Source organism: Canis lupus, chromosome 19 (assembly GCF_048164855.1).
Source record: "Canis lupus baileyi chromosome 19, mCanLup2.hap1, whole genome shotgun sequence".
Taxonomy (NCBI): domain Eukaryota; kingdom Metazoa; phylum Chordata; class Mammalia; order Carnivora; family Canidae; genus Canis; species Canis lupus.
The window spans coordinates 48678573-48703866 of NC_132856.1; the positions used below are offsets into that span (position 1 = coordinate 48678573).

The window sequence follows — 25294 nt, forward strand, 5'->3', positions numbered from 1 at the left end:
AAAACACATGGGCTCTGCAGCCTCTCCAGGGCCTGTGTCCTCAGACTGAGGTCTGTGTACTCCCTGCATTAAGGCCACCTGGGAACTTGTTAAAAAGGCAGATTCTAGGGTTTAGTGCCAGACTGCTGAATCACAATCCCTGGGAGCCAGATGTTGTTGTCTCTTATGATCCAATGCATGGGAGGTGGGGAAGGTGCACATGGGAAGGTGCCCATTGATGACATTGATCCCTATTCAAAGTCATGGCCACAAGAGGTGGCCAGAGAGTCCCTGTGAGACCGAGGCTGGTGGCTGCTGAAGTGAATAATAAGTGACTAATCTCAACAGATGCTTCCACTGTCCTTCTCCAGGTCACTTAGGAAGCATGGTGACGTAACTGGCTAATATGTGTTGTCTTTATCAATATTAAAATGGTGCAGCCGATCTTTTGTTCAACTAGTATTACCCACATGGCAATCCCATAAGCCGAATACCCCAGAGAGGGCCAATTTAAGACTATTTTGAAGTCTTCTGATATTCACAGGGAAGATAAATCATGGAAGAAAATGTGTGCCTCTCCCTTTGGGTTACCACAGCTTTTTATTCATCTTTTGTGACACATTTATCAAGTTGCACCATAATGATTTATTTACACATCTCTATCCCCCCACTCAATTCTGAACACCTTGAGGGCAGTGATGGGATGTATCTCCGTGTTCTCACCACCCAACAGTGGTTCTGGAACAAGCTAAGTGCCCAACAACTGTTCTGTCCTAGGACTGAGAGGAGACTGCTTTGTCGACAAGCTTCTTCAGGGCTGCCTTCATGTCCTTGTTCCTTAGGCTGTATATAAAGGGGTTCAACATGGGGATGACCACCCCACACATCAGGGCAGCTGACTTGTCCTTCTGGGAGGAGGCAGGTGATGTGGGCTGCAAGTACACAGCAAAGATGGTGCCATAGAACAGTGACACCACAGTGAGGTGTGAGCCACAAGTGGAGAAAGCTTTCCACTTGCCCTGAGCAGAAGGGATCTTGAAGACTGCCCAGAAAATGCAGGTGTAAGAGAGGAGGATGCATGAGAGAGGACTGATGCCCATGATGATTCCAAAAGCAAAAATCACCAGCTCATTGGTGTGCGTGTCAGAGCAGGAGAGCTTCAACAAGGGCATGAGATCACAGAAGAAGTGAGGGATTTCAGAGCCAGCACAGAAGGTCAGTTGAGCCATGAGGCAGGTGTGCACGAGTGACTGGAGATTGGTGATCAGCCATGGCACCCCCACCAGCAACCCACAGACACAAGGGCTCATGATGACTGAGTAGCGTAGAGGGTGGACAATGGCCACAAACCGGTCAATGGCCATCACAGCCAGGAGGAAGCTATCCGTGGTCCCGAACAGGTGGAAGCTGTACATCTGAGCAAGGCAGCCCACAAAAGATATAGCCCGGTTCTGGGTCCAAAGATTCACCAGCATCTTGGGCACAGTGGTGGAAGAGAAGAAGGTATCGACGAGGGACAGGTTGGAGAGGAAGAAGTACATGGGAGTGTGGAGGTGGGAGTCTGTGATGATGGCCAGGACGATGAGCAGGTTCCCAAAGACGGTGACCAGGTACACAGAGAGGAAAAGTCCAAAGAGGAGAGTCTGATGCTCTGGTTTTTCTGTGAGTCCCAGAAGGAGGAATTCTGAGACTACTGTTTGGTTTTTTTGGTTTTTTGGTTCCATGAACATCCTGTGTCTACTGCAAAGGAAAAAGGGGGAGAGGAAAGCAACATAAAGCTGAGAATCAGAGATGGAGGTCCAGTCCTGGTCCCCTACAAAGATTGCAGAGTTCTGTGAAGATTTGTGGGTTCCTGTTTCTCCCCAATGAACCCATCCATGCTGGAGATAGTTCGCATCTCAAAAACCTCACTCAGTGGTTTAGAGACAACTTAGATATTACCCATGAACATCTTTGTGTTTTCAGTGGGGCAAAGCTTCACAGAAAACAAAACTAAGCTGAATTAAACCGAAACTGAAACCGAAACCCAGCACAGGGAAAGGGAACCTGATCAGCCTCTTTTCTTCCTTCTCTTCCTTTCCCTTTATCTTTCTCTCTTTTCTCCCCTCCCTCCATTATTTCATCCTTCCTTCAAATGATACAATTTTAGCATCCATCTCAAGTTAATGACCAAGGATACTAGGACAGATGACACTCTTCTCTGTTTCCAATGATCACCAAATTTATTAGGGGGACTTTATGATCTTCTATCATGTCATCACTACAGTAAAACCCCTCTCATCTGTTGTGAGACAGCAACCAACATATTTTTTTAATTTATTTTTTATTGGTGTTCAATTTACTAACATACAGAATAACCCCCAGTGCCCGTCACCCATTCACTCCCACCCCCCGCCCACCTCCCCTTCCAACACCCCTAGTTCGTTTCCCAGAGTTAGCAGTCTTTACGTTCTGTCTCCCTTTCTGATATTTCCCACACATTTCTTCCCCCTTCCCTTATATTCCCTTTCACTATTATTTATATTCCCCAAATGAATGAGAACATATAATGTTTGTCCTTCTCCGACTGGCTTACTTCACTCAGCATAATACCCTCCAGTTCCATCCACGTTGAAGCAAATGGTGGGTATTTGTCATTTCTAATAGCTGAGTAATATTCCATTGTATACATAAACCACATCTTCTTTATCCATTCATCTTTCGTTGGACACCGAGGCTCCTTCCACAGTTTGGCTATCGTGGCCATTGCTGCTATAAACATCGGGGTGCAGGTGTCCCGGCGTTTCATTGCATTTGTATCTTTGGGGTAAATCCCCAACAGTGCAATTGCTGGGTCGTAGGGCAGGTATATTTTTAACTGTTTGAGGAACCTCCACACAGTTTTCCAGAGTGGCTGCACCAGTTCACATTCCCACCAACAGTGTATGAGGGTTCCCTTTTCTCCACATCCTCTCCAACATTTGTTGTTTCCTGCCTTGTTAATTTTCCCCATTCTCACTGGTGTGAGGTGGTATCTCATTGTGGTTTTGATTTGTATTTCCCTGATGGCAAGTGATGCAGAGCATTTTCTCATGTGCGTGTTGGCCATGTCTATGTCTTCCTCTGTGAGATTTCTGTTCATGTCTTTTGCCCATTTCATGATTGGATTGTTTGTTTCTTTGGTGTTGAGTTTAATAAGTTCTTTATAGATCTTGGAAACTAGCCCTTTATCTGATACGTCATTTGCAAATATCTTCTCCCATTCTGTAGGTTGTCTTTGAGTTTTGTTGACTGTATCGTTTGCTGTGCAAAAGCTTCTTATCTTGATGAAGTCCCAATAGTTCATTTTTGCTTTTGTTTCTTTTGCCTTCGTGGATGTATCTTGCAAGAAGTTACTGTGGCCGAGTTCAAAAAGGGTGTTGCCTGTGTTCTTCTCTAGGATTTTGATGGAATCTTGTCTCACATTTAGATCTTTCATCCATTTTGAGTTTCTCTTTGTGTATGGTGAAAGAGAGTGGTCTAGTTTCATTCTTCTGCATGTGGATGTCCAATGTTCCCAGCACCATTTATTGAAGAGACTGTCTTTCTTCCAATGGATAGTCTTTCCTCCTTTATCGAATATTAGTTGCCCATAAAGTTCAGGGTCCACTTCTGGATTCTCTATTCTGTTCCACTGATCTATGTGTCTGTTTTTGTGCCAGTACCACACTGTCTTGATGACCACAGCTTTGTAGTACAACCTGAAATCTGGCATTGTGATGCCCCCAGATATGGTTTTCTTTTTTAAAATTCCCCTGGCTATTCGGGGTCTTTTCTGATTCCACACAAATCTTAAAATAATTTGTTCTAACTCTCTGAAGAAAGTCCATGATATTTTGATAGGGATTGCATTAAATGTGTATATTGCCCTGGGTAACATTGACATTTTCACAATATTAATTCTGCCAATCCATGAGCATGGAATATTTTTCCATCTCTTTGTGTCTTCCTCAATTTCTTTCAGAAGTGTTCTATAGTTTTGAGGGTATAGATCCTTTACATCTTTGGTTAGGTTTATTCCTAGGTATCTTATGCTTTTGGGTGCAATTGTAAATGGGATTGACTCCTTAATTTCTCTTTCTTCAGTCTCATTGTTAGTGTATAGAAATGCCACTGACTTCTGGGCATTGATTTTGTATCCTGCCATGCTACCGAATTGCTGTATGAGTTCTAGCAATCTTGGGGTGGAGACTTTTGGGTTTTCTATGTAGAGTATCATGTCATCGGCGAAGAGGGAGAGTTTGACTTCTTCTTTGCCAATTTGAATGCCTTTAATGTCTTTTTGTTGTCTGATTGCTGAGGCTAGGACTTCCAGTGCTATGTTGAACAGCAGGGGTGAGAGTGGACATCCCTGTCTTGTTCCTGATCTTAGGGGAAAGGCTCCCAGTGCTTCCCCATTGAGAATGATATTTGCTGTGGGCTTTTCATAGATGGCTTTTAAGATGTCGAGGAATGTTCCCTCTATCCCTACACTCTGAAGAGTTTTGATCAGGAATGGATGCTGTATTTTGTCAAATGCTTTCTCTGCATCAGCAACCAACATATGCTCAGGAGGAAAAGAAAACCATGGATGAACACAGAAAACTGGTTAAGTGGAGATTTTGTTTTATTTTTTTGTATGTATTTTTTTATTGGGGTTCGATTTGCCAACATACAGCATGACACCCAGTGCTCATCCCGTCAAGTGCCCTCCTCAGTGCCTGTCACGAGTCACCCCATCTCCCACCAGCTTCCCCTTCCACTACCTCTTGTTTATTTCCCAGAGTTGGGAGACTCTAGTATTTTGTCATCCTCTCTGATTTTTCTAAGTGGAGATTTTAAAGAGAACTTTCATGATAAAGAGTAATATCTGGGCAGCCCAGGTGGCCCAGGGTGTGATCCTGGGGACCCAGGATCGAGTTCCATGTCTGGCTCCCTGCATGAATCCTGCTTCTCCCTCTGCCTGTGTCTCTGCCCCGCTCTCCCTCTCTCTGTGTCTCTCATGATGAATAAATAAAATCTTTTTTAAAAAAGAGAATAATATCTGAAGTTTTAAAGCTAATGGTATTTTGGAAGTATATTTGGCCATTAGCAGTAGCTTTCGAGGACAAAAGTGTTATATTTTCTCATGTTCTAGAGAGGCTATCACTAGTAACTGGAACAGTTTTGCACTGTACATAACAGTGTATTTTACATCATAAAATACATATTGTTATAATGTGTCAAACAGCTGTTTAAGAGGTTTTCAAAATAAAGCTCTCAGACACAGCCTGGATTGTTCAAAGTAATGCCTATTTGATGGGAAGCAAAGCACTATGTGCTTATTCCTGTAGGTAATATGATGACAAGAAAAGTGAGTTTATAAAAGAAGACCCTGATAGGAACTGATATTAAAACAGTGACCAGTGTGAGAGCAACATTTAAAGAAATGCCCACATAGGCATGTTGTATTAATATTCTCATTGACCCATTTAACACTGCTAATGGGTATGACCCCAGTTTTATTTCCCCATGGATTTAGAAAGCATTTTGGAGTTCATCCTAGGCCATTTTAATCTTCAGAGTCAGAGGCGACTTTTGAGCTCCTCTCCTTTGGCTTCAGCACTTTGGGACTTAGGAGCAGTTTCATGTCAAAATCCCAAAGAAAGCATATGTTTATCTGATCCACACCTGGCCACCAAAGCCTGGTTGTATTTGCCATTAAGTCTCCAACTCCTGGAGTGCATAGTGATTTCCCCTTTCACTTATTTATAGAGTGTGTTAAGTGCCACATATTTCTTTTTTTTTTAATAAAATAATTTTTTATTGGTGTTCAATTTACCAACATACAGAATAACACCCAGTGCTCATCCCGTCAAGTGTCCCCCTCAGTGCCCGTCACCCACTCACCCCCACCCCCCGCCCTCCTCCCTTTCCACCACCCCTAGTTCGTTTCCCAGATTTACACATATTTCTTTTATGATATGTGGATGATATAGAAAAAGCCCCACATGGCATGACTCACCAAGTTTTTATAAAACTTCTATAATGAATCTTTTCAGCAATGAGAGGATCTTCTTTAATTCATTGTTTACCTGGTTAAGTTCCCATGACTTAAAGGTAATTTCCAACAAGAACACAACAGAGGGGTTTAGTGACCATATCTGTAGTGTTGAGCCTTTTTCCTTCTTCTATGTTTTTTAAGATTTATTTATTTATTTCATAAAGAGAGCGAACTAGGGGGCAGAGCAGAGGGAGAGGGAGAGAGAGTTACTCAAGCAGATTCTGCATTGAGCACAGAGCCTGACACAGGACTTGATCTCAAGACCCATGAGATCACGACCTGATCCAAAACCGAGAATTGGGCACTTAACTGACTGTACCACCCAAGCGTCCCAAGTGTTGAGCCTTCTTAGGAGCTACAGGTCTCTCAATATCCACAAGAGGGAGATTGTGTTGGCCGCATCTGACAATGAGGAGCCAGGCTGAGAGTGAGGGGCGTCAGCTTGCAACTGCTCCATTTCCCATCTGGACAGATTTATTTTTATTCTCTCACACGCCATTGCTTCTCTGAGTATGCTTCATGAGGAGAGGCATCTCAAAGCTAAACTGTGCTGTCAACACTTCCTAGGGAAAACTATTCAGTCACGAGCATCTAAAATTATCATCATTCTGCCTTCCAAGGAATGCTGGTCTCCAGAAAGATTTAAGGTTAGCTGAAGTGGGATCAGGATGCATTTGAGAGGACACAGTAGGTAGATAGGTGTGTATAGGAAAGGCTATTGGTGACTCTGAGCTCTTGTGAGAACAAGGGGAGGGATGCAAATATCTGCCATGAGGAGCAGGATCCCTGGAGGTAGAGGAGGTGTCGAAAGGGGATTTTTAGGAAGGGCAGCAGTATAATCTCCTTGGTAACCTCAAGAGATCTCTAGCCAAACCTTCTACTACTTTCCATGATTTTTCAGAGTTCTATTTGAAGCTTTGTAAGGTGATGCTCAGGTTCCTCTGGCTGCATATGCTTTGAGAGTCCCCTCCTGGCAACATATTTGCACTTGGTTGTTTTCATGGAGTCCTTGGTTGCACTAAAGTAATGGTTCTCAACCTTGAGTTGCATCAGTGTCTCCTAGAGGGCTGGTGCTATGCCCCAGAATGTCTGTGGTGGGGCTTGAGAATCAGCACTTCTACAAAGTTTCCAGGAATGCTGCTGCTGCTAGCAGGGGGACCACATCTAGAGAACCACCACCCATAGTGGAAAGATCTGTTTTTCAATTGCTTCCATTTGTGCTGGTGTCTTTCCACTATAGAGTCTGACTGTTCTTTCTTCTCATGATCTACTACTGAGGGTGTGGCCTCTATGCCCTCTATACACTCAGAGGTTGTAATACTGGTCTAAGATACTTCTCTCTTTGTACATCCAGAAAGGAAAGGGTTTCCTCTTTCCCAGTCCCATTCAGCTCGCTCTGCTTCCCCATCCCTTGCTGACTTACCAGGATGGTATCACCAACAGGATGGTCCTGGCGAACCTCCTTCTCTACTGACTTCCAGGGGATCTTGAGGTCAGTGGTAAGCCCTCAGGAAGGACAAAGGGAGACCACTCAAACGGTGATGGCTGGGGCGAGTCTGATGTCTGTAGGGGGGAATGATGTGTTCGCCCCAGCCTGGGGCAGATGAGCGGGGGGCCAGGGACACAGTAGGATATTTACAGTTCGGAGGCTCTTGGGGACTCTATCCTCAAGGCTCCTTGTTAAGAAAGAAAATGCTAGTTGTTTTGTTTCTAGTCTTGCCACTTGTGGCCTATTCTCTAGGGTATGTGCACTCTGAGATGACGGAGGAGTGAGGAGACGGAAAAGTCACCAGGGATTAGCTCTCACAGAACACTCCCCCCAAATCTTTTCCCAGCCCAGACTGAGCCTCATGGTAGTTGCTGGGCAGGAACTCCTCCAAACCTCCACTCATATGCCTGAATCAATGTCCTTTCATTCATTCCATCATGATGAGAATTCCATGAGGGAGAGAATTTATGCAGTTGGGTTCATTGAGGAAAGCTCCTAGAAAGTCAGAAAAGTCAATAAAGTCAAAAGAATGAATTTATCAAACACTTCCTGGTCCCCTGCCACAGGTCAGGTGCTGTGCTTGACACTGGGACTTCAAACCACATCCTTGTTAAAAATACCTTCCTGTCAGCCACACAAAGGGTTCAGTCTTTATTAACCCTACCAAATGCACTTTGCATGGAGATTAGGGAATTTCTGTTCTACTCTTGCCACTAATGTTGGTGAGCCTTTGTTGGGGTGCTCACCTTATAACCCCATTTTCTGCTCCCCTATATCCTGGGATCCTTTTATTTTTACCTTCTCCTCCATTGGCTTTCTGTTGTCTTTAAAAATTTTAACTTTTAAATGTGTTAATATTCACTCTTGGTTAAGAAAATAGTAATGCAGTGCAGTAATGAAATGCTGTCCCCCAGTCTAGGTCCCCATGCCTCCGGTTCTGAACAAGCCCCCTCAGTGGATTGCCCCTATTAATTATTTCTTATGTAACCTTCCAGAGTCTCTTTACACACACACACAAACACAAGCACACTTATTCTCCCCTCTTTGTATACATAAAATACCATACTATAATAGTGTTCTGTGTCTTGCATTTCTTACTTAATTTATTTTTTTTGGCATTTTTCATTAGTTCCAGAGATAGAATTTAGTAATTCATCAGTTGTATACAACACCCAGTGCTCATCTTCTTTCCCTTATTTAATTTATTTTGGTGGTATTATATTCATATCCTTAATTTTTTACAGCTCTTTTTTAAATAATAAATTTATTTTTTATTGGTGTTCAATTTGCCAACATACAGAATAACACCCAGTGCTCATCCCGTCAAGTGCCCCCCTCAGTGCCCGTCACGCATTCACCCCCACCCCCCGCCCTCCTCCCCTTCCACCACCCCTAGTTCGTTTCCCAGAGTTAGGAGTCTTTATGTTCTGTCTCCCTTTCTGATATTTCCTAGGGAATAGAAGGGAAGGGAGAAGAAATTTTTTACAGCTCTTTATTTCTCCTCGAGTATATAGTGCCATCAATTTTCTTTTGATGAATGTTTCTAGTCTTTGTTAAAATGAATACTTTGTATACGTATGATTTCACACTATTGCTCTGTCACATTCACCATGTTATATTAATTGAATCACACAGAATATAGGTTTTGATAAAGGTTGGCTTTTTACATTTAGCATAATATTATTGAGATTCAACCAAGTTGTTGTATCAGTAGTTCTTGTCTTGGGGATCCCTGGGTGGCTCAGCGGTATAGTGCCTACCTTTGGCCCAGGGTGCGATCCTGGAGTCCTGGGATCGAGTCCCATGTCGGGCTCCCGGCATGAAGCCTGTTTCTCCCTCCTCCTGTGTCTCTGCCTCTCTCTCTCTCTCTCTCTCTCTGTGTCTATCAGAAATAAATAAATAAATAAATAAATCTTAAAAAAATTAGTTCTTGTCTTTTTATAACTAAGTAGTATCCATGGTGTATATGAACTGTAATTTGTTTTCCAGTTATTCACCGAAGATTAATTCCAATTTGGCTATTACAGATAAAGCCGTTTTGAGCATTCATGTGCAAGTTTTTGTGTGAACATATGGTTTCATATCTCTGAGAGTATGACTGCTGGGTTGTATATGCAAAGTTTAAATTTTTAAGAAACTATATAGGTATTCATATATATGTTTTATATACACGTATTTATAAGATACTATATATAAAACTGTATTTCATCCATTATCTATCTATCTATCTATCTATCTATCTATCATCATCATCATCATCATCATCTTTATCTATCATCTATCCATCCATCATCTCCAGTACCCCAGAGCCCCTTTATGACTCCACGTTCTCATTCAGGTCTTCTCCTCAAAGATAACTTCTTTTCTGATTTTTTTCTTTTTTAAGATTTTATTTATTTATTCATGAGAGACAGAGAGAGAGAGGGGGGGCAGAGAGAGAGGCAGAGACACAGGCAGAGGGAGAAGCAGGCTCCATGCAGGGAGCCTGATGTGGGACTCGATCCCAGGACTCCAGGATCACGCCCTGGGCTGAAGGTGGCGCTGAACCACTGAGCCACCCAGGCATCCCTCTTTCCTGATTTCTAACACCTTAGATTAGTGTGCCTTTTCTTGAACATTATTTAAACACAGTCATGTATACTTTTTTCCTGTTGTCTTTTTCTTAACATCGTATTTGTGAGAGTCATTACAGTTGCTGTGTATAACAGTTCTTTACCTCTTTTCACTGCTCTACAGTATAACTTAAGGTATTTTGAATTGAGTTTTTTTTTCTTGGAAAGGATCCCTAAACTTGACATCCAGTGTTTGAATGAGCATCATAAGTAAAATGCTCTAAAGACCTGAGAATCTGCATCATAGGTACTCAATAAATATTCTCTGTGAGAGCTTGATTCAGTCACTCAGTTGGAATGGTAGAGCTCCATGTGTTGGGTCTATTTCAATGCTACTAGGCACCCCCTGCTGGTCTCTGGGAATGCTGGGAGACAGAAAAGTGTAGTGGTTAAACTCAGACAAGCTTTAGCTCTGCCACTTGGTGGATGCGAAATCTTTGGGAAGTAATTAAATACACCTGAGCCTTCCTTTCCTCACCTGAGATACAAGGATGGTACTATTACTCATCCTGCAGGCAGAATGTGAGACTTTATATAAGGCACAATGTATGTAAAGTGCATAGGACAGCTATTGAATACAGTCAGCCCTCAATAAAAGTGCCTGTGGTCATTGCATTGTAGCTTCTTGGTGGTTTCTAGAGCTCAGCAGGCTTGCTCGTGTTTCCAGCACCTAACATGTTCTCCCAGAGCTCAATTGACAGTATTGCATTCTCAAAGTCATAGCCCTTAATCAGATCTAGCCAAGAAGGAATAAAGTATAGCTGGGGATAAAAGGGAAGAGAAAGCCTATTCTCATCAGTCTGACTGACTACGGCAAAGTAGAAAGTTTCAGAATGTGCTTCTTAATCTTGGTTGTTGCTGTTGGTCAATATGGTGCTTATCAGTAGAAGTCATGGTTGTAAAGATCTCTGAGCAAGGCTGTTTCCTGGCTCTCCTGCAGGTGGCAGGCACACCTTACTTTGCACAGCTGGCCGATTACATGTGCTTCTGACTCTGTACCTTTGTACCTCTGGGCTTCTAGAGATGCCCTTGGTGAGATATGTGTGTGTGTGGGGGTGCTGGGCCATTTCAGCACCACGGACACAGACCTTTAAAGATTTATTGCTTTAATCAGGCACCTTTAGGTTTTTCTACTGACAACAGTGGGCTGAACAGGAAAAGCTCTGGCTTTGCAAACAAACAACAGTTGGACTGTCACCCTTATTCCTTACTTGCTGCAAAAATGAAAGCCAAGTTGTGTCACCTCTTGAATCTCAGTTTCTTTATCTGTGAAAGAGTTGATAATTATTGCTGTTTGTTTCTCAGGACTTTCTGTGCATCCTCCTACCTCCCTAGTCTTGATCCTTTGTCTGAAGTGGGTATTCAGTACACTCTGAGCTCATCCGGCTCAGAACTGCCCAGCCCTGCATGCTGTTGCAGTCCGGAATCTTCCATCTTCCTTGGTCACCGACCTCTGCTAGATCATTTCTAATGATGACCTCTTTTGACAGCCTACTCTGTTGTTCTCTTTGTGTATACATACACAAAACACATAAGTACACATTCATATGGATACATAAACGTGCCCACTCAATACATGTACACACATATACATACATACACATGAAAGTAAACATTCACAGACACACTTATTTTGGCAAATGTATCCATCCATCCAACTATTGATGATGTCAATAGAAATCCATCAAGCCCCCAATCTTCTGATACAGATATCATTTGGTATATATATATTTAGATTATATTTATTTATTCATGATAGAAAGAGAGAGAGAGGCAGAGACACAGGCAGAGGGAGAAGTAGGCTCCATGCCAGGAGCCTGACGTGGGACTCGATCCCGGGACTCCAGGATTGCGCCCCGGGCCAAAGGCATGCGCTAAACCGCTGAGCCACTCAGGGATCCCCTCATTTGGTAGATATTTTGTGAGCTTATAGCCTGAGGAAGAGGAGGGCATATAAACAAATAACTCCAGTACAATGAGATAAGCATTATAAAGTGCCAAAGAGAAGAGATTGGGTCTGATTACTGCTGTATTCTCAGCTCCTGTGGAATGGCAGTGCTCAATTGATATTTGTGGGATGAAAGAATGAATGAATGAATGGAGGTCTCTAAAGTATTAGATATTAGAGGAAGGAGTAACTCATATACCTGAAAGGGCCAAGGAATGCTTTGCAAACATGGTGATGTGAGTCAAGTCTTGAAGGACAAGGGATTGTTTGTGTATGTGTATTGTGTGGGCATATGTGTTTGTGTATATGTGAGTACATGTGTGTGTGTGTGCTGTGTGGGCATATGTGTACATGACTACACATGGGTGTATGTGAATGTGCACACACGTGTGTATGTGTGGGCACAAGTGAATGTGTGTATTAGCTTCCTAAGGCTGCCATAAAAAGTACTGCAGACTGGATGGCTTAAACAACAAATTTATTTTCTCACAGTTCTGGAGGCTGGAAATGTGAGATCAAGGAGTCAGAGGGCTGGTTTCTTCTAAGGCTCCTACTCCTGCACTTGCAGCTGGCTATCTTCTCCCTGTGTCCTCACATGCTTCTTCCTCTATAACTGTGCATGTCTTAATCTCTTATTATAAGGACACCAGCCATATTGGATTATTCATATATTGGCCTATTCATATGACTTCAGTTTACCTTAATTACCGCTTTTATTTTTTACTTTAATTTTTAAAAAAGATTTTTTATTTATTTGAGAAAGGGAGAGAAAGAAAGAGAGAGAAATGAATGAGAGCATGCACATGAACAGGGGCAGAGGGTGAGGGAGAAGCAGACTCCCATGCTGAGCAGGAAGCTTGACGCAGGGCTTGATCCTGGGCCCCTGAGATCATGACCTGGGCGGAAGGCAGATGTTTAACTGACTGAACCACCTGGGTACATTTTAATTACCTCTTTAAATGGGCAGCCCTGGTGTGCAGCGGTTTGGCGCTGCCTGCAGCCCAGGGTGTGATCCTGGAGACCCTGGATCAAGTCCCATGTCGGGCTCTCTGCATGGAGCCTGCTTCTCTCTCTGCCTCTCTCTCTCTCTGTGTCTCTATGAATAAATAAATAAAAATATTAAAAAAAATAATTACCTCTTTAAATACTTTCTCCAAATACAGTAGCATGTTGAGGTACTCAGGGTTAGGATTTTCACATATGAATCTTGGGAGGACACAGTTTAGCTTCTAGTACTATGCACATGAATGTATAAGTGTGTATGTGAATGTGTACTTATGTTGTATATATGTATGTGCACGTGTGTTGGGTGGGCACGTCTATGTATGCATACGGATGCATACTTAAGTGTTCGTGTATGCATACTTATGCATGTATATAACTTATGCATGTATACTTGTGTGTATCTGTGTGAATATGTACGTGTGTGTGTGTGTGTGTCGTGTGGGCATGTATATGAGCCTATACATGTGTATATTAATGTGTGCAACTGTGTGTGTCTGTGCGTGTGAGAACATTTCAGGCAGAGGAAATACCATGTGTAAAAATCATGCTATATATGGAAAATTTAGTTTTAGTTTTTTATTTTTATTTTTTAATTTATTATTATTTTTTTAAATTTATTTTTTATTGGTGTTCAATTTACTAACATACAGAATAACCCCCAGTGCCCGTCACCCATTCACTCCCACCCCCCGCCCTATTTTTTAATTTAAATTCAATTTGCCAACATATTAGATTCAGATGTAGTTTTCAGTAATTCGTCAGTTGCATATAATACCCAGGGCTCATCACATCATGTGCCATCCTTAATGTCCATTGTTTGGAGAATTTTGCAGTTTGGTTTCTATCTACTCTTGGCCCATATGCATATTTTTTTGAGTTTAGTTGGATGCATGGAACAAATCATTTCCTCTAGCTTACTCCTAACATTCTGTGCTCACTCTCCCCTCTACTGTCACATATTCTTTATGATTACCACGTTAATGGCTGCTTAATATTCCACGGAGTGCATAAATAATGATTTGCTTTACCTTTTTGTTGCTTTTTAAAATTGTAGATAAGAGTGAAATAACCACTTAAAATTGTCTTCTTTTTTTGAATTATTTCTTTGTGATAACTTTTCCAAAGTGGAATTACTGGATCAAAAGTAGAGAACATTTTTATAGCTTTTGACAAAGCTAGTGCTTTCCAAAGGTTGTAACAGTTTATCCCATCATTCTACCATCAGGAGTTTTACTACTAGTTCATAAAACTTTGTGCTAATTTGTTAGAGTTTTAACACGTCCCCACAGGGGTGGTGGAGTTTGCACTGCTTTGACTGCTAATGCAGAAGAATTCCCCATACGCATGCCAGTGATTTATACAGCCTCTTTTGTGGATTGTTATGGATGAGCTCTGCTTAAAAGCTTCAGAGTCAATGTGGAGGGAGATGTTGAAATTCAGAGCTGAATGGTTCCAGTGGAGGTAGTTAATAGTGCCAAAAGAGTCGGCGTTGGTGGTATAGTGGTGAGCATAGCTGCCTTCCAAAAGATTCTCTTTGAGGTTAAGCTAAAATCTCTTTCCTCAACATTTCTGCTTGTGGTCCTTGCTTCTCTGTAGGTCTCAAACCACAGGGTGGTATCCCTTTTAAAAGCATGATGTTTTCAAGCTTCTTTATTCTTTTTTAAATTGCCAAATAATATTCCATCATATGGGTAGCAGTATGCTTTTATTTTATTTTTTTTTTTTTTTTAATTATTTTTTTTTATTGGTGTTCAATTTACTAACATACAGAATAACACCCAGTGCCCGTCACCCATTCACTCCCACCCCCCGCCCTCCTCCCCTTCTACCACCCCTAGTTCGTTTCCCAGAGTTAGCAGTCTTTACGTTCTGTCTCCCTTTCTGATATTTCCCACACATTTCTTCTCCCTTCCCTTATTTTCCCTTTCACTATTATTTATATTCCCCAAATGAATGAGAACATATAATGTTTGTCCTTCTCCGACTGACTTACTTCACTCAGCATAATACCCTCCAGTTCCATCCACGTTGAAGCAAATGGTGGGTATTTGTCATTTCTAATAGCTGAGTAATATTCCATTGTATACATAAACCACATCTTCTTTATCCATTCATCTTTCGTTGGACACCGAGGCTCCTTCCACAGTTTGGCTATAGTGGCCATTGCTGCTAGAAACATCGGGGTGCAGGTGTCCCGGCGTTTCATTGCATTTGTATCTTTGGGGTAAATCCCCAACAGTGCAATTGCTGGGTCGTAGGGCAGGTCTATTTTTAACTGTTTGAGGAACCTCCACACAGTTTTCCAGAGTGGCTGCACCAGTTCACATTCCCACCAACAGTGTAAGAGGGTTCCCTTTTCTCCGCATCCTCTCCAACATTTGTTGTTTCCTGCCTTGTTAATTTTCCCCATTCTCACTGGTGTGAGGTGGTATCTCATTGTGGTTTTGATTTGTATTTCCCTGATGGCAAGTGATGCAGAGCATTTTCTCATATGCATGTTGGCCATGTCTATGTCTTCCTCTGTGAGATTTCTGTTCATGTCTTTTGCCCATTTCATGATTGGATTGTTTGTTTCTTTGGTGTTGAGTTTAATAAGTTCTTTATAGATCTTGGAAACTAGCCCTTTATCTGATATGTCATTTGCAAATATCTTCTCCCATTCTGTAGGTTGTCTTTGAGTTTTGTTGACTGTATCCTTTGCTGTGCAAAAGCTTCTTATCTTGATGAAGTCCCAATAGTTCATTTTTGCTTTTGTTTCTTTTGCCTTTGTGGATGTATCTTGCAAGAAGTTACTATGGCCGAGTTCAAAAAGGGTGTTGCCTGTGTTCTTCTCTAGGATTTTGATGGAATCTTGTCTCACATTTAGATCTTTCATCCATTTTGAGTTTATCTTTGTGTATGGTGAAAGAGAGTGGTCTAGTTTCATTCTTCTGCATGTGGATGTCCAATTTTCCCAGCACCATTTATTGAAGAGACTGTCTTTCTTCCAATGGATAGTCTTTCCTCCTTTATCGAATATTAGTTGCCCATAAAGTTCAGGGTCCACTTCTGGATTCTCTATTCTGTTCCACTGATCTATGTGTCTGTTTTTGTGCCAGTACCACACTGTCTTGATGACCACAGCTTTGTAGTACAACCTGAAATCTGGCATTGTGATGCCCCCAGATATGGTTTTCTTTTTTAAAATTCCCCTGGCTATTCGGGGTCTTTTCTGATTCCACACAAATCTTAAAATAATTTGTTCTAACTCTCTGAAGAAAGTCCATGGTATTTTGATAGGGATTGCATTAAACGTGTATATTGCCCTGGGTAACATTGACATTTTCACAATATTAATTCTGCCAATCCATGAGCATGGAATATTTTTCCATCTCTTTGTGTCTTCCTCAATTTCTTTCAGAAGTGTTCTATAGTTTTGAGGGTATAGATCCTTTACATCTTTGGTGAGGTTTATTCCTAGGTATCTTATGCTTTTGGGTGCAATTGTAAATGGGATTGACTCCTTAATTTCTCTTTCTTCAGTCTCATTGTTAGTGTATAGAAATGCCACTGACTTCTGGGCATTGATTTTGTATCCTGCCACGCTACCGAATTGCTGTATGAGTTCTAGCAATCTTGGGGTGGAGACTTTTGGGTTTTCTATGTAGAGTATCATGTCATCGGCGAAGAGAGAGAGTTTGACTTCTTCTTTGCCAATTTGAATGCCTTTAATGTCTTTTTGTTGTCTGATTGCTGAGGCTAGGACTTCCAGTACTATGTTGAATAGCAGTGGGGAGAGTGGACATCCCTGTCTTGTTCCTGATCTTAGGGGAAAGGCTCCCAGTGCTTCCCCATTAAGAATGATATTTGCTGTGGGCTTTTCATAGATGGCTTTTAAGATGTCGAGGAATGTTCCCTCTATCCCTACACTCTGAAGAGTTTTAATCAGGAATGGATGCTGTATTTTGTCAAATGCTTTCTCTGCATCCAATGAGAGGATCATATGGTTCTTGGTTTTTCTCTTGCTGATATGATGAATCACATTGATTGTTTTACGGGTGTTGAACCAGCCTTGTGTCCCAGGGATAAATCCTACTTGGTCATGGTGAATAATTTTCTTAATGTACTGTTGGATCCTATTGGCCAGTATCTTGTTGAGAATTTTTGCATCCATGTTCATCAGGGATATTGGTCTGTAATTCTCCTTTTTGGCGGGGTCTTTGTCTGGCTTTGGAATTAAGGTGATGCTGGCTTCATAGAACGAATTTGGAAGTACTCCATCTCTTTCTATCTTTCCAAACAGCTTTAGGAGAATAGGTATGATTTCTTCTTTAAACGTTTGATAAAATTCTCCTGGAAAGCCATCTGGCCCTGGACTCTTGTGTCTTGGGAGGTTTTTGATGACTGCTTCAATTTCCTCCCTGGTTATTGGCCTGTTCAGGTTTTCTATTTCTTCCTGTTCCAGTTTTGGTAGTTTGTGGCTTTCCAGGAATGCGTCCATTTCTTCTAGATTGCCTAATTTATTGGCGTATAGCTGTTCATAATATGTTTTTAAAATCGTTTGTATTTCCTTGGTGTTGGTAGTGATCTCTCCTTTCTCATTCATGATTTTATTAATTTGAGTCTTCTCTCTCTTCTTTTTAATAAGGCTGGCTAATGGTTTATCTATCTTATTAATTCTTTCAAAGAACCAACTCCTGGTTCTGTTGATCTGTTCCACAGTTCTTCTGGTCTCGATTTCGTTGAGTTCTGCTCGAATCTTTATTAATTCCCTTCTTCTCTTGGGTGTAGGATCTATTTGCTGTTTTTTCTCTAGCTCCTTTATGTGTAAGGTTAGCTTTTGTATTTGAGTTCTTTCCAGTTTTTGAATGGATGCTTGTATTGCGATGTATTTCCCCCTTAGGACTGCTTTTGCTGCATCCCAAAGATTTTGAACGGTTGTATCTTCATTCTCATTAGTTTCCATGAATCTTTTTAATTCTTCCTTAATTTCCTGGTTGACCCTTTTATCTTTTAGCAGGATGGTCCTTAACCTCCATGTGTTTGAGGTCCTTCCAAACTTCTTGTTGTGATTTAGTTCTAATTTCAAGGCATTATGGTCCGAGAATATGCAGGGGACAATCCCAATCTTTTGGTATCGGTTCAGACCCGATTTGTGACCCAATATGTGGTCTATTCTGGAGAAAGTTCCATGTGCGCTTGAGAAGAATGTGTATTCAGTTGAGTTTGGATGTAAAGTTCTGTAGATATCTGTGAAATCCATCTGGTCCAGTGTATCATTTAAAGCTCTCGTTTCTTTGGAGATGTTTTGCTTAGAAGACCTATCGAGTATAGAAAGAGCTAGATTGAAGTCACCAAGTATAAGTGTATTATTATCTAAGTATTTCTTCACTTTGGTTAATAATTGATTTATATATTTGGCAGCTCCCACATTCGGAGCATATATATTGAGGATTGTTAAGTCCTCTTGTTGAATAGATCCTTTAAGTATGATATAGTGTCCCTCTTCATCTCTCACTACAGTCTTTGGGGTAAATTTTAGTTTATCTGATATAAGGATGGCTACCCCTGCTTTCTTTTGAGGACCATTCGAATGGTAAATGGTTCTCCAACCTTTTATTTTCAGGCTGTAGGTGTCCTTCTGTCTAAAATGAGTCTCTTGTAGACAGCAAATAGATGGGTCCTGCTTTTTTATCCAGTCTGAAACCCTGCGCCTTTTGATGGGGTCATTAAGCCCGTTCACATTCAGAGTTACTATTGAGAGATATGAGTTTAGTGTCATCATGATATCTATTCAGTCTTTGTTTTTGTGGACTGTTCCACTGAACTTCTTCTTAAAGGGGAATTTTAAGAGGCCCCCTTAAAATTTCTTGCAGAGCTGGTTTGGAGGTCACATATTCTTTTAGTTGCTGCCTGTCTTGGAAGCTCTTTATCTCTCCTTCCATTTTGAATGAGAGCCTTGCTGGATAAAGTATTCTTGGTTGCATGTTCTTCTCATTGAGGACCCTGAATATATCCTGCCAGCCCTTTCTGGCCTGCCAGGTCTCTGTGGAGAGGTCTGCTGTTACCCTAATACTCCTCCCCATAAAAGTCAGGGATTTCTTGTCTCTTGCTGCTTTAAGGATCTTCTCCTTATCTTTGGAATTTGCAAGCTTCACAATTAAATGTCGAGGTGTTGAACGGTTTTTATTGATTTTAGGGGGGGATCTCTCTATTTCCTGGATCTGAATGCCTGTTTCCCTTCCCAGATTAGGAAAGTTTTCAGCTAGAATTTGTTCAAATACATATTCTGGCCCTCTGTCCCTTTCGGCGCCCTCGGGAACCCCAATTAAACGTAGGTTTTTCTTCCTCAGGCTGTCGTTTATTTCCCTTAATCTATCTTCATGGTCTTTTAATTGTTTGTCTCTTTTTTCCTCAGTTTCCCTCTTTGCTATCAACTTGTCTTCTAGGTCACTCACTCGTTCTTCCACCTCGTTAACCCTCGTCGTTAGGACTTCTAGTTTGGATTGCATCTCATTCAATTGATTTTTAATTTCTGCCTGATTAGCTCTAAATTCTGCAGTCATGAAGTCTCTTGAGTCCTTTATACTTTTTTCTAGAGCCACCAGTAGCTGTATAATAGTGCTTCTGAATTGGCTTTCTGACATTGAATTGTAATCCAGATTTTGTAACTCTGTGGGAGAGAGGACTGTTTCTGATTCTTTCTTTTGAGGTGAGGTTTTCCTTCTAGTCATTTTGCTCAGTGCAGAGTGGCCAAAAGCAAGTTGTATTGGGAAAAAGAGAAAAAGAGAGGAGAGAAAGAAGGAAAGAAAAGAGAAAGAGAAAAAAAAAGGGAAGAAAAAGAAAAAAAAAACGAAAAAAAAAAAAAAAAGAAGAAAAAGAGAAAGAAAAAGAAAGGAGAAAAAAAGGGGGTGGGGGAAGGAAACAAATCAAAAAGCAAAACAAAATAAAAACAAAAACAAAAACAAACAAACAAAAAAAGAACCACCGGGGAGTATCTTCTGATTCTGTGTTCTTTAAGTCCCTTGGCTTCTCCTGGAAGTTGTCCGTCTAGCTGGTGTTCTGGGGGAGGGGCCTGTTGTGCTGATTTTCAGGTGTTAGCAGTTGGGGGAGCTGCTGTGCCCCTGCCTGGTGCAGGGCTAGGTGGGGGTTGTTTACCCCGTGAGGCCGCAGGAGGAACAGCCCCAGTGGCGGGGCAGCTCTGGAAACCTGGATTCAGCTCCGGCAGGAACTCCGTCTGCAGGGCCTGGAGGCTCCGGGGCGGGGCCGCTGATGTGCTCAGCTGGGGCAGGAGCGTCCTCGCTGTCCTGGGCCCTCCCGGCCTCTGCCTGTCCCGGGGGAGGCCGGATCCTGGGCTGTGTCCCGGCGCCCTGTGCTCCGGAGCCTGCGCTGTTGGATTCGCGCTCCCGGGCCGCGCAGCCCCCTCCGCGGAGCCGCCGCCCAAGTCCCTCCGAGCTGCTCCTGGAACCGCGCAGCCCCCTCCGCACGGAGCCTCTTCCTCTGCCCGAGCCCCTCCGAGCTGCTCCCGGGGCCGCGCAGCCCCCTCCGCGGAGCCGCCGCCCGAGCCCCTCCGAGCTGCTCCGGGTCCCGCCGGTCCCGCCGTGCGCGCTGCAGCCCTTAGGGAGCTCGGCGCACTCTCCTGGGCGCGCAGTTGCTGTTAGTGTCCCCGGGAACCCGAGGACATCCCCGCCCTCCTGGGTCCTGCTCCAACTCCCCGCGAGCCCCTTTCCGCCCGGGAAGGTCGGTGCAGCTCCTGCTCCTCCGGGTCGGGGCTCTCCTGTCCTGGGGACACTCGCCCCGGCCTCAGCCCGGCTCCTCGCGGGGCCCCTCCCCCTTGGAGGCCTTTGTTTCTTTACTTCTTTTTCCCCGTCTTCCTACCTTGATAGAAGCGCGAACCCTTCTCACTGTAGCATTCCAGCTGGTCTCTCTTTAAATCTCAGGCCGAATTCATAGATTTTCAGGATAATTTGAAGGTTTTCTAGGTAGTTTGGTGGAGACAGGTGATTTGGAGACCCTACTCTTTCGCCATCTTGCTCCTCCCCAGCAGTATGCTTTTAAATAATAAAAGAAAAGAATGACATTAAAGAAAAATAACAAAAAAATAGTACAGAGGTATGTAGGTAGGGGGTGCAAGTAGCATGCCAAGACCACTGGGTCTTCATATCATTCCCACTTGCTCTTCCTTTAGATAGATCTTTGTTCAAATATCACCTCCCTGACCACAGCCATCTGGGCATAAAGTTTCCTCCTGGGGAGATGGAAATGTTCTGGAACTAGGTGATGGTTGCACAATATTTTGAATGTACTTAATGCCACTGAATTGTACACTTTAAAATGGTTAAAGCAGTCCATTTTATGCTATGTGTACTTTACCACAATAAAAAGCAGCTTTCCTGCATCATTATTTATTATTTTAAAAATATTTTATTTATTTATTCATGAAAGACACAGAGAGGCAGAGACATAGGCAGAGGGAGAAGCAGGCTCCCTGTGGGGAGCCCAATGTGGGACTCAATCCTAGGACCCCAGGATCCCAGAACCCTGGCATCACACCCTGAGCCGAAGGCCTATGCTCAACCACTGAGCCACCCATGTGTCCCCCTGCATCATTCTTTAACCTCTCAGAATACTTTTTCTTCTCCATTGCACGCAGCACTACCCCAAATCATATTGTAGTGTCATTTATTTATTGACAGTCTCTCCACCAGAATGTAAGTTCTGGGGGCTTTGTAAATCACACTATTTCCAGTATCTAAAACAGTCTTTGACATTTGGTAGGGGCTTGACAAATTATTTTAATGCAGCAAATGAGCAAACATAAGGAGGATTAAAATGCTCATACATTTGACTTAGCAATTCTGCCCCTAGAGATACATTTTTGTACATGTGCGCAAAAAGGCATATAGACCAGGATACTTACTGGTCATGGTATGGAAAGATTTTGCGGAACTTATACTGGTGGTACATTGAGATAACCTTTGGTGATTCATACTTGACCATTTAAAATTTTATTTTACGTATGTGTTTTTTATTGAGATGTGATTGACATATAACATTTTGTAAGTTTAAGATATACAATGTGTTGATTTGATACAATATTGCATATTGTGATATGATTACCACCATTGTATGAGCTAACACTTTTACCACATCATGGAATTATAATTTCTTTTTTGGTGGTAAGAACGTTTCAGATCTAGGGACACCTGGGTGGCTCAGCATTTGAGTTTCTGCCTTCAGCTCAGGGCCTGATCCCAGGATCTAGGATGGAGTCCCGCCTTGGGCTCGCCGCGGGGAGCCTGCTTCTCCCTCTGCCTGTGTCTCTGCCTCTCTCTCTCTGTGTCTCTCATGAAAAAAAAAAACAAAAACGTTTAAGATCTAGCCTTGTAGCAACTTTCAAGTGTATGATATAGTATTGTTGACTATAATCAGTATGCTGTGGATTAGACAGAGTCTTTTTTTAAGATTTATTTATTTATGATAGACATAGAGAGAGAGAGAGAGAGAGAGAGAGAGGGAGGGAGGCAGACACACGGGAGGAGGGAGAAGCAGGCTCCATGCACCGGGAGCCCAACGCGGGACTTGATCCCGGGACTCCAGGATCGCGGCCCGCCCAAAGGCAGGCGCCAAACCGCTGAGCCACCCAGGGATCCCCTTTACTGTGGATTAAATCTCCAGAACTTATTTATCTATTGGTTGCAGGTGTGTACCCTTTAAAACGTCTCCCCTGTTCCTCACTCCCCCTGGTAACCACCATTCTATTCTCTATGAGTTCAGCTTTTTTAAGATTCTACATATAAGTGATATCATATACTATTTGTCTTTCTTTGCTTGACTTTTCTCACTTAGCCTAATGTCCTCAAGGTCCATCTATGTTGTCAGGAATGATAAGTTCCTTTCTTATGGCTGAATAATATTTTAATGCTTATCTCCTATTTATGGCAAGGGATACTGACTTTCCACTTATCATGATAAGTAACTGTTTCTTAAATAACAACTGTACTGATATATAATTCCCACAGCAAAAACTCATTCTTTGATTGTATAGGATTCAGTGGTCTTTGGTGTATTCATATTCCAAAACTTGTTCATCAGCCCAAAATGAAGCCGCATACTCAGTAAACTGTCATTCCCATTTCCTCCCCCAGCCCCTGGGAACCACTAATCTGCTTTATTTATGTCTCTATGGTTTGCCTATTCTGGACATTTTATAAAATCAAATCATACACTAAGTGGCTTTTCCCACTTAGCATAACATTTCAAAGTTCATTTGTGCTGTAGCCCAAATCAGTCCTTTGTTCTTTTAATGACAAATAGTATTGTATTGTGTGGATAGCTGTTGCCTTTTAAATAAAAAAGATAGAACTGCTTTAAAAAATCAATGAGATGAGCACTGGGTGTTATGCTATATGTTGGCAAATTGAACTCCAATAAAAAAGATACAAAAAACAAATCAATGAAATAATGAATACAGGGATATGTAGTTATGGGATGAAGGTAGCATGCAAAAGACCAAGGTTTGGGAAGCTGGAATATAGGAACTTCATCTGGTTATATGCATAATTGATGTACACTACAGGGGTTTGTCTTTTTTTATTTTATTTTATTTTTAAAATTTTTTATTGGAGTTCAATTTGCCAACATACAGCATAATACCTAGTGCTCATCCTGCCCAGTGCCCCCCTCAGTGCCCATCACCCAGTCACCCCAACTCCCTGCCCACCCCCCCTTCCACTACCCCCTTGTTCATTTCCCAGAGTTAGGTGTCTTTCATGTTTTGTCACCCTCACTGATATTTTCACTCATTTTCTCTCCTTTCCCTTTATTCCCTTTCACTAATTTTTATATTCCAGGGGTTTGTCTTCTGGGCGTGCAAGCATTCCTTAGTTCTGTGGTTGGGATGGGAAGATTATTCTTTCGGTCTTCCCACCAGCTCTGGCTTCATGCTATTCTGTAGAATAACCAGTGGGAAAATGTTGGGTGTAGTCAGGAAATGCTCAGTATCTGTTCCTTACTTTCTCCCCTTACAGAAAGTCTGTCTAAAGGAATAGATGTGTTGCCTTTATTAAAGACTTAAACCCACACAGGATGGTGTAGAGTGGCCAAATTATAATTCATCTTGACACAGTAGTGTTCTAACCTCAGGCACCAGGAGCAAAAATTTAAATTCTTTTCCAGTTAAGCACAATGTCAAAATTCAACATGACAAAACAAAAATGAAAACAAAAGCAAAAAAAGCAAAAACCACCCAACCAAACAAAAAAAAACCCCAAAACCAAACTCAGAAAAAGAGATCAGATTTGTAGTTACCAGAGGTAGAGGATGTGGAGAGGGGAAGTGAAGGATGGGGGTTAAAAGGTACAAATTTCCAGTTATAAGACAAATAAGTACTAGGGATATAGTATACAACATGAGGACCATAGTTAACACTGTTGCATGGTGTATTTGAAAGTTGTTACAAGGTTGTTAGGAGTAGATCCTAAGAGTTCTCATCACAAGGAGAAAAAAGTTTTTTCTTTTGTTTTTGTTTTTGATATCTATATGAAATGACTAAACTTACTGTGGTCATCATTTCACAATACATGTAAGTCAAGTAATTATGCTGTATACCTTAAACTTATGCAGTGCTGGATGTTAATATTATCTTGATAGAACTAGAAAAATGAAATGCTAAAAAGCTGAAAAAAAATTAGCATTGCACAAATATCAAGCATTGCACAAAAAATTTATGATTTGCCAATCTTTTATCATACCTTGGAAATTACATTGTATTCTAATAGCAACAGATTAAAAATGATGAAATAATTTACATAGATTAGAAACTGTTGGTCTATTTCTCCTACTTTATATTCAGAGATGATTACATTCTTTAGCAATCAGGGTTAAGTTAGGGAAACAAAAACTAGTCCAGTTATGATTTTTGTCTGTGTTCAATAAACTCTTAGTTTTGGAATACTTTTAGATTTACAAAAAAGTTTCAAAAGTAATACAGAGAGTTTGTATTCTATTCCCTTAATGGTAACATCTTATGTAACCTGGATGCATTTGTTAAAACTAACATTGACGCAGTACTACCGACTTTATTTAGAATTCACCAATTTACCCACACATGTCCTTTTTCTGATCCAATGCAGGATACCCATTGCATTTATGATTTTGTTTGCTTAGTCTCCTCTGATCTATGATGATTTCTCTGTTTGGTCTTCTCTTTCATGACCTTGACAGTTTTAAAGAGTGTTATT

At 41.8% G+C, this 25294-nt stretch overlaps 1 protein-coding gene across 1 annotated transcript; it reads right to left on the minus strand.

The window, feature by feature from the left end:
- Positions 1-752: 752 nt before the first annotated feature.
- OR1I1 (olfactory receptor family 1 subfamily I member 1) lies at positions 753-1719 on the minus strand. Its single transcript, XM_072788137.1, has one exon. The coding sequence runs from the start codon at positions 1707-1709 to the stop codon at positions 753-755; it is 957 nt and encodes a 318-aa protein (XP_072644238.1). The 5' UTR covers positions 1710-1719.
- Positions 1720-25294: the final 23575 nt, after the last annotated feature.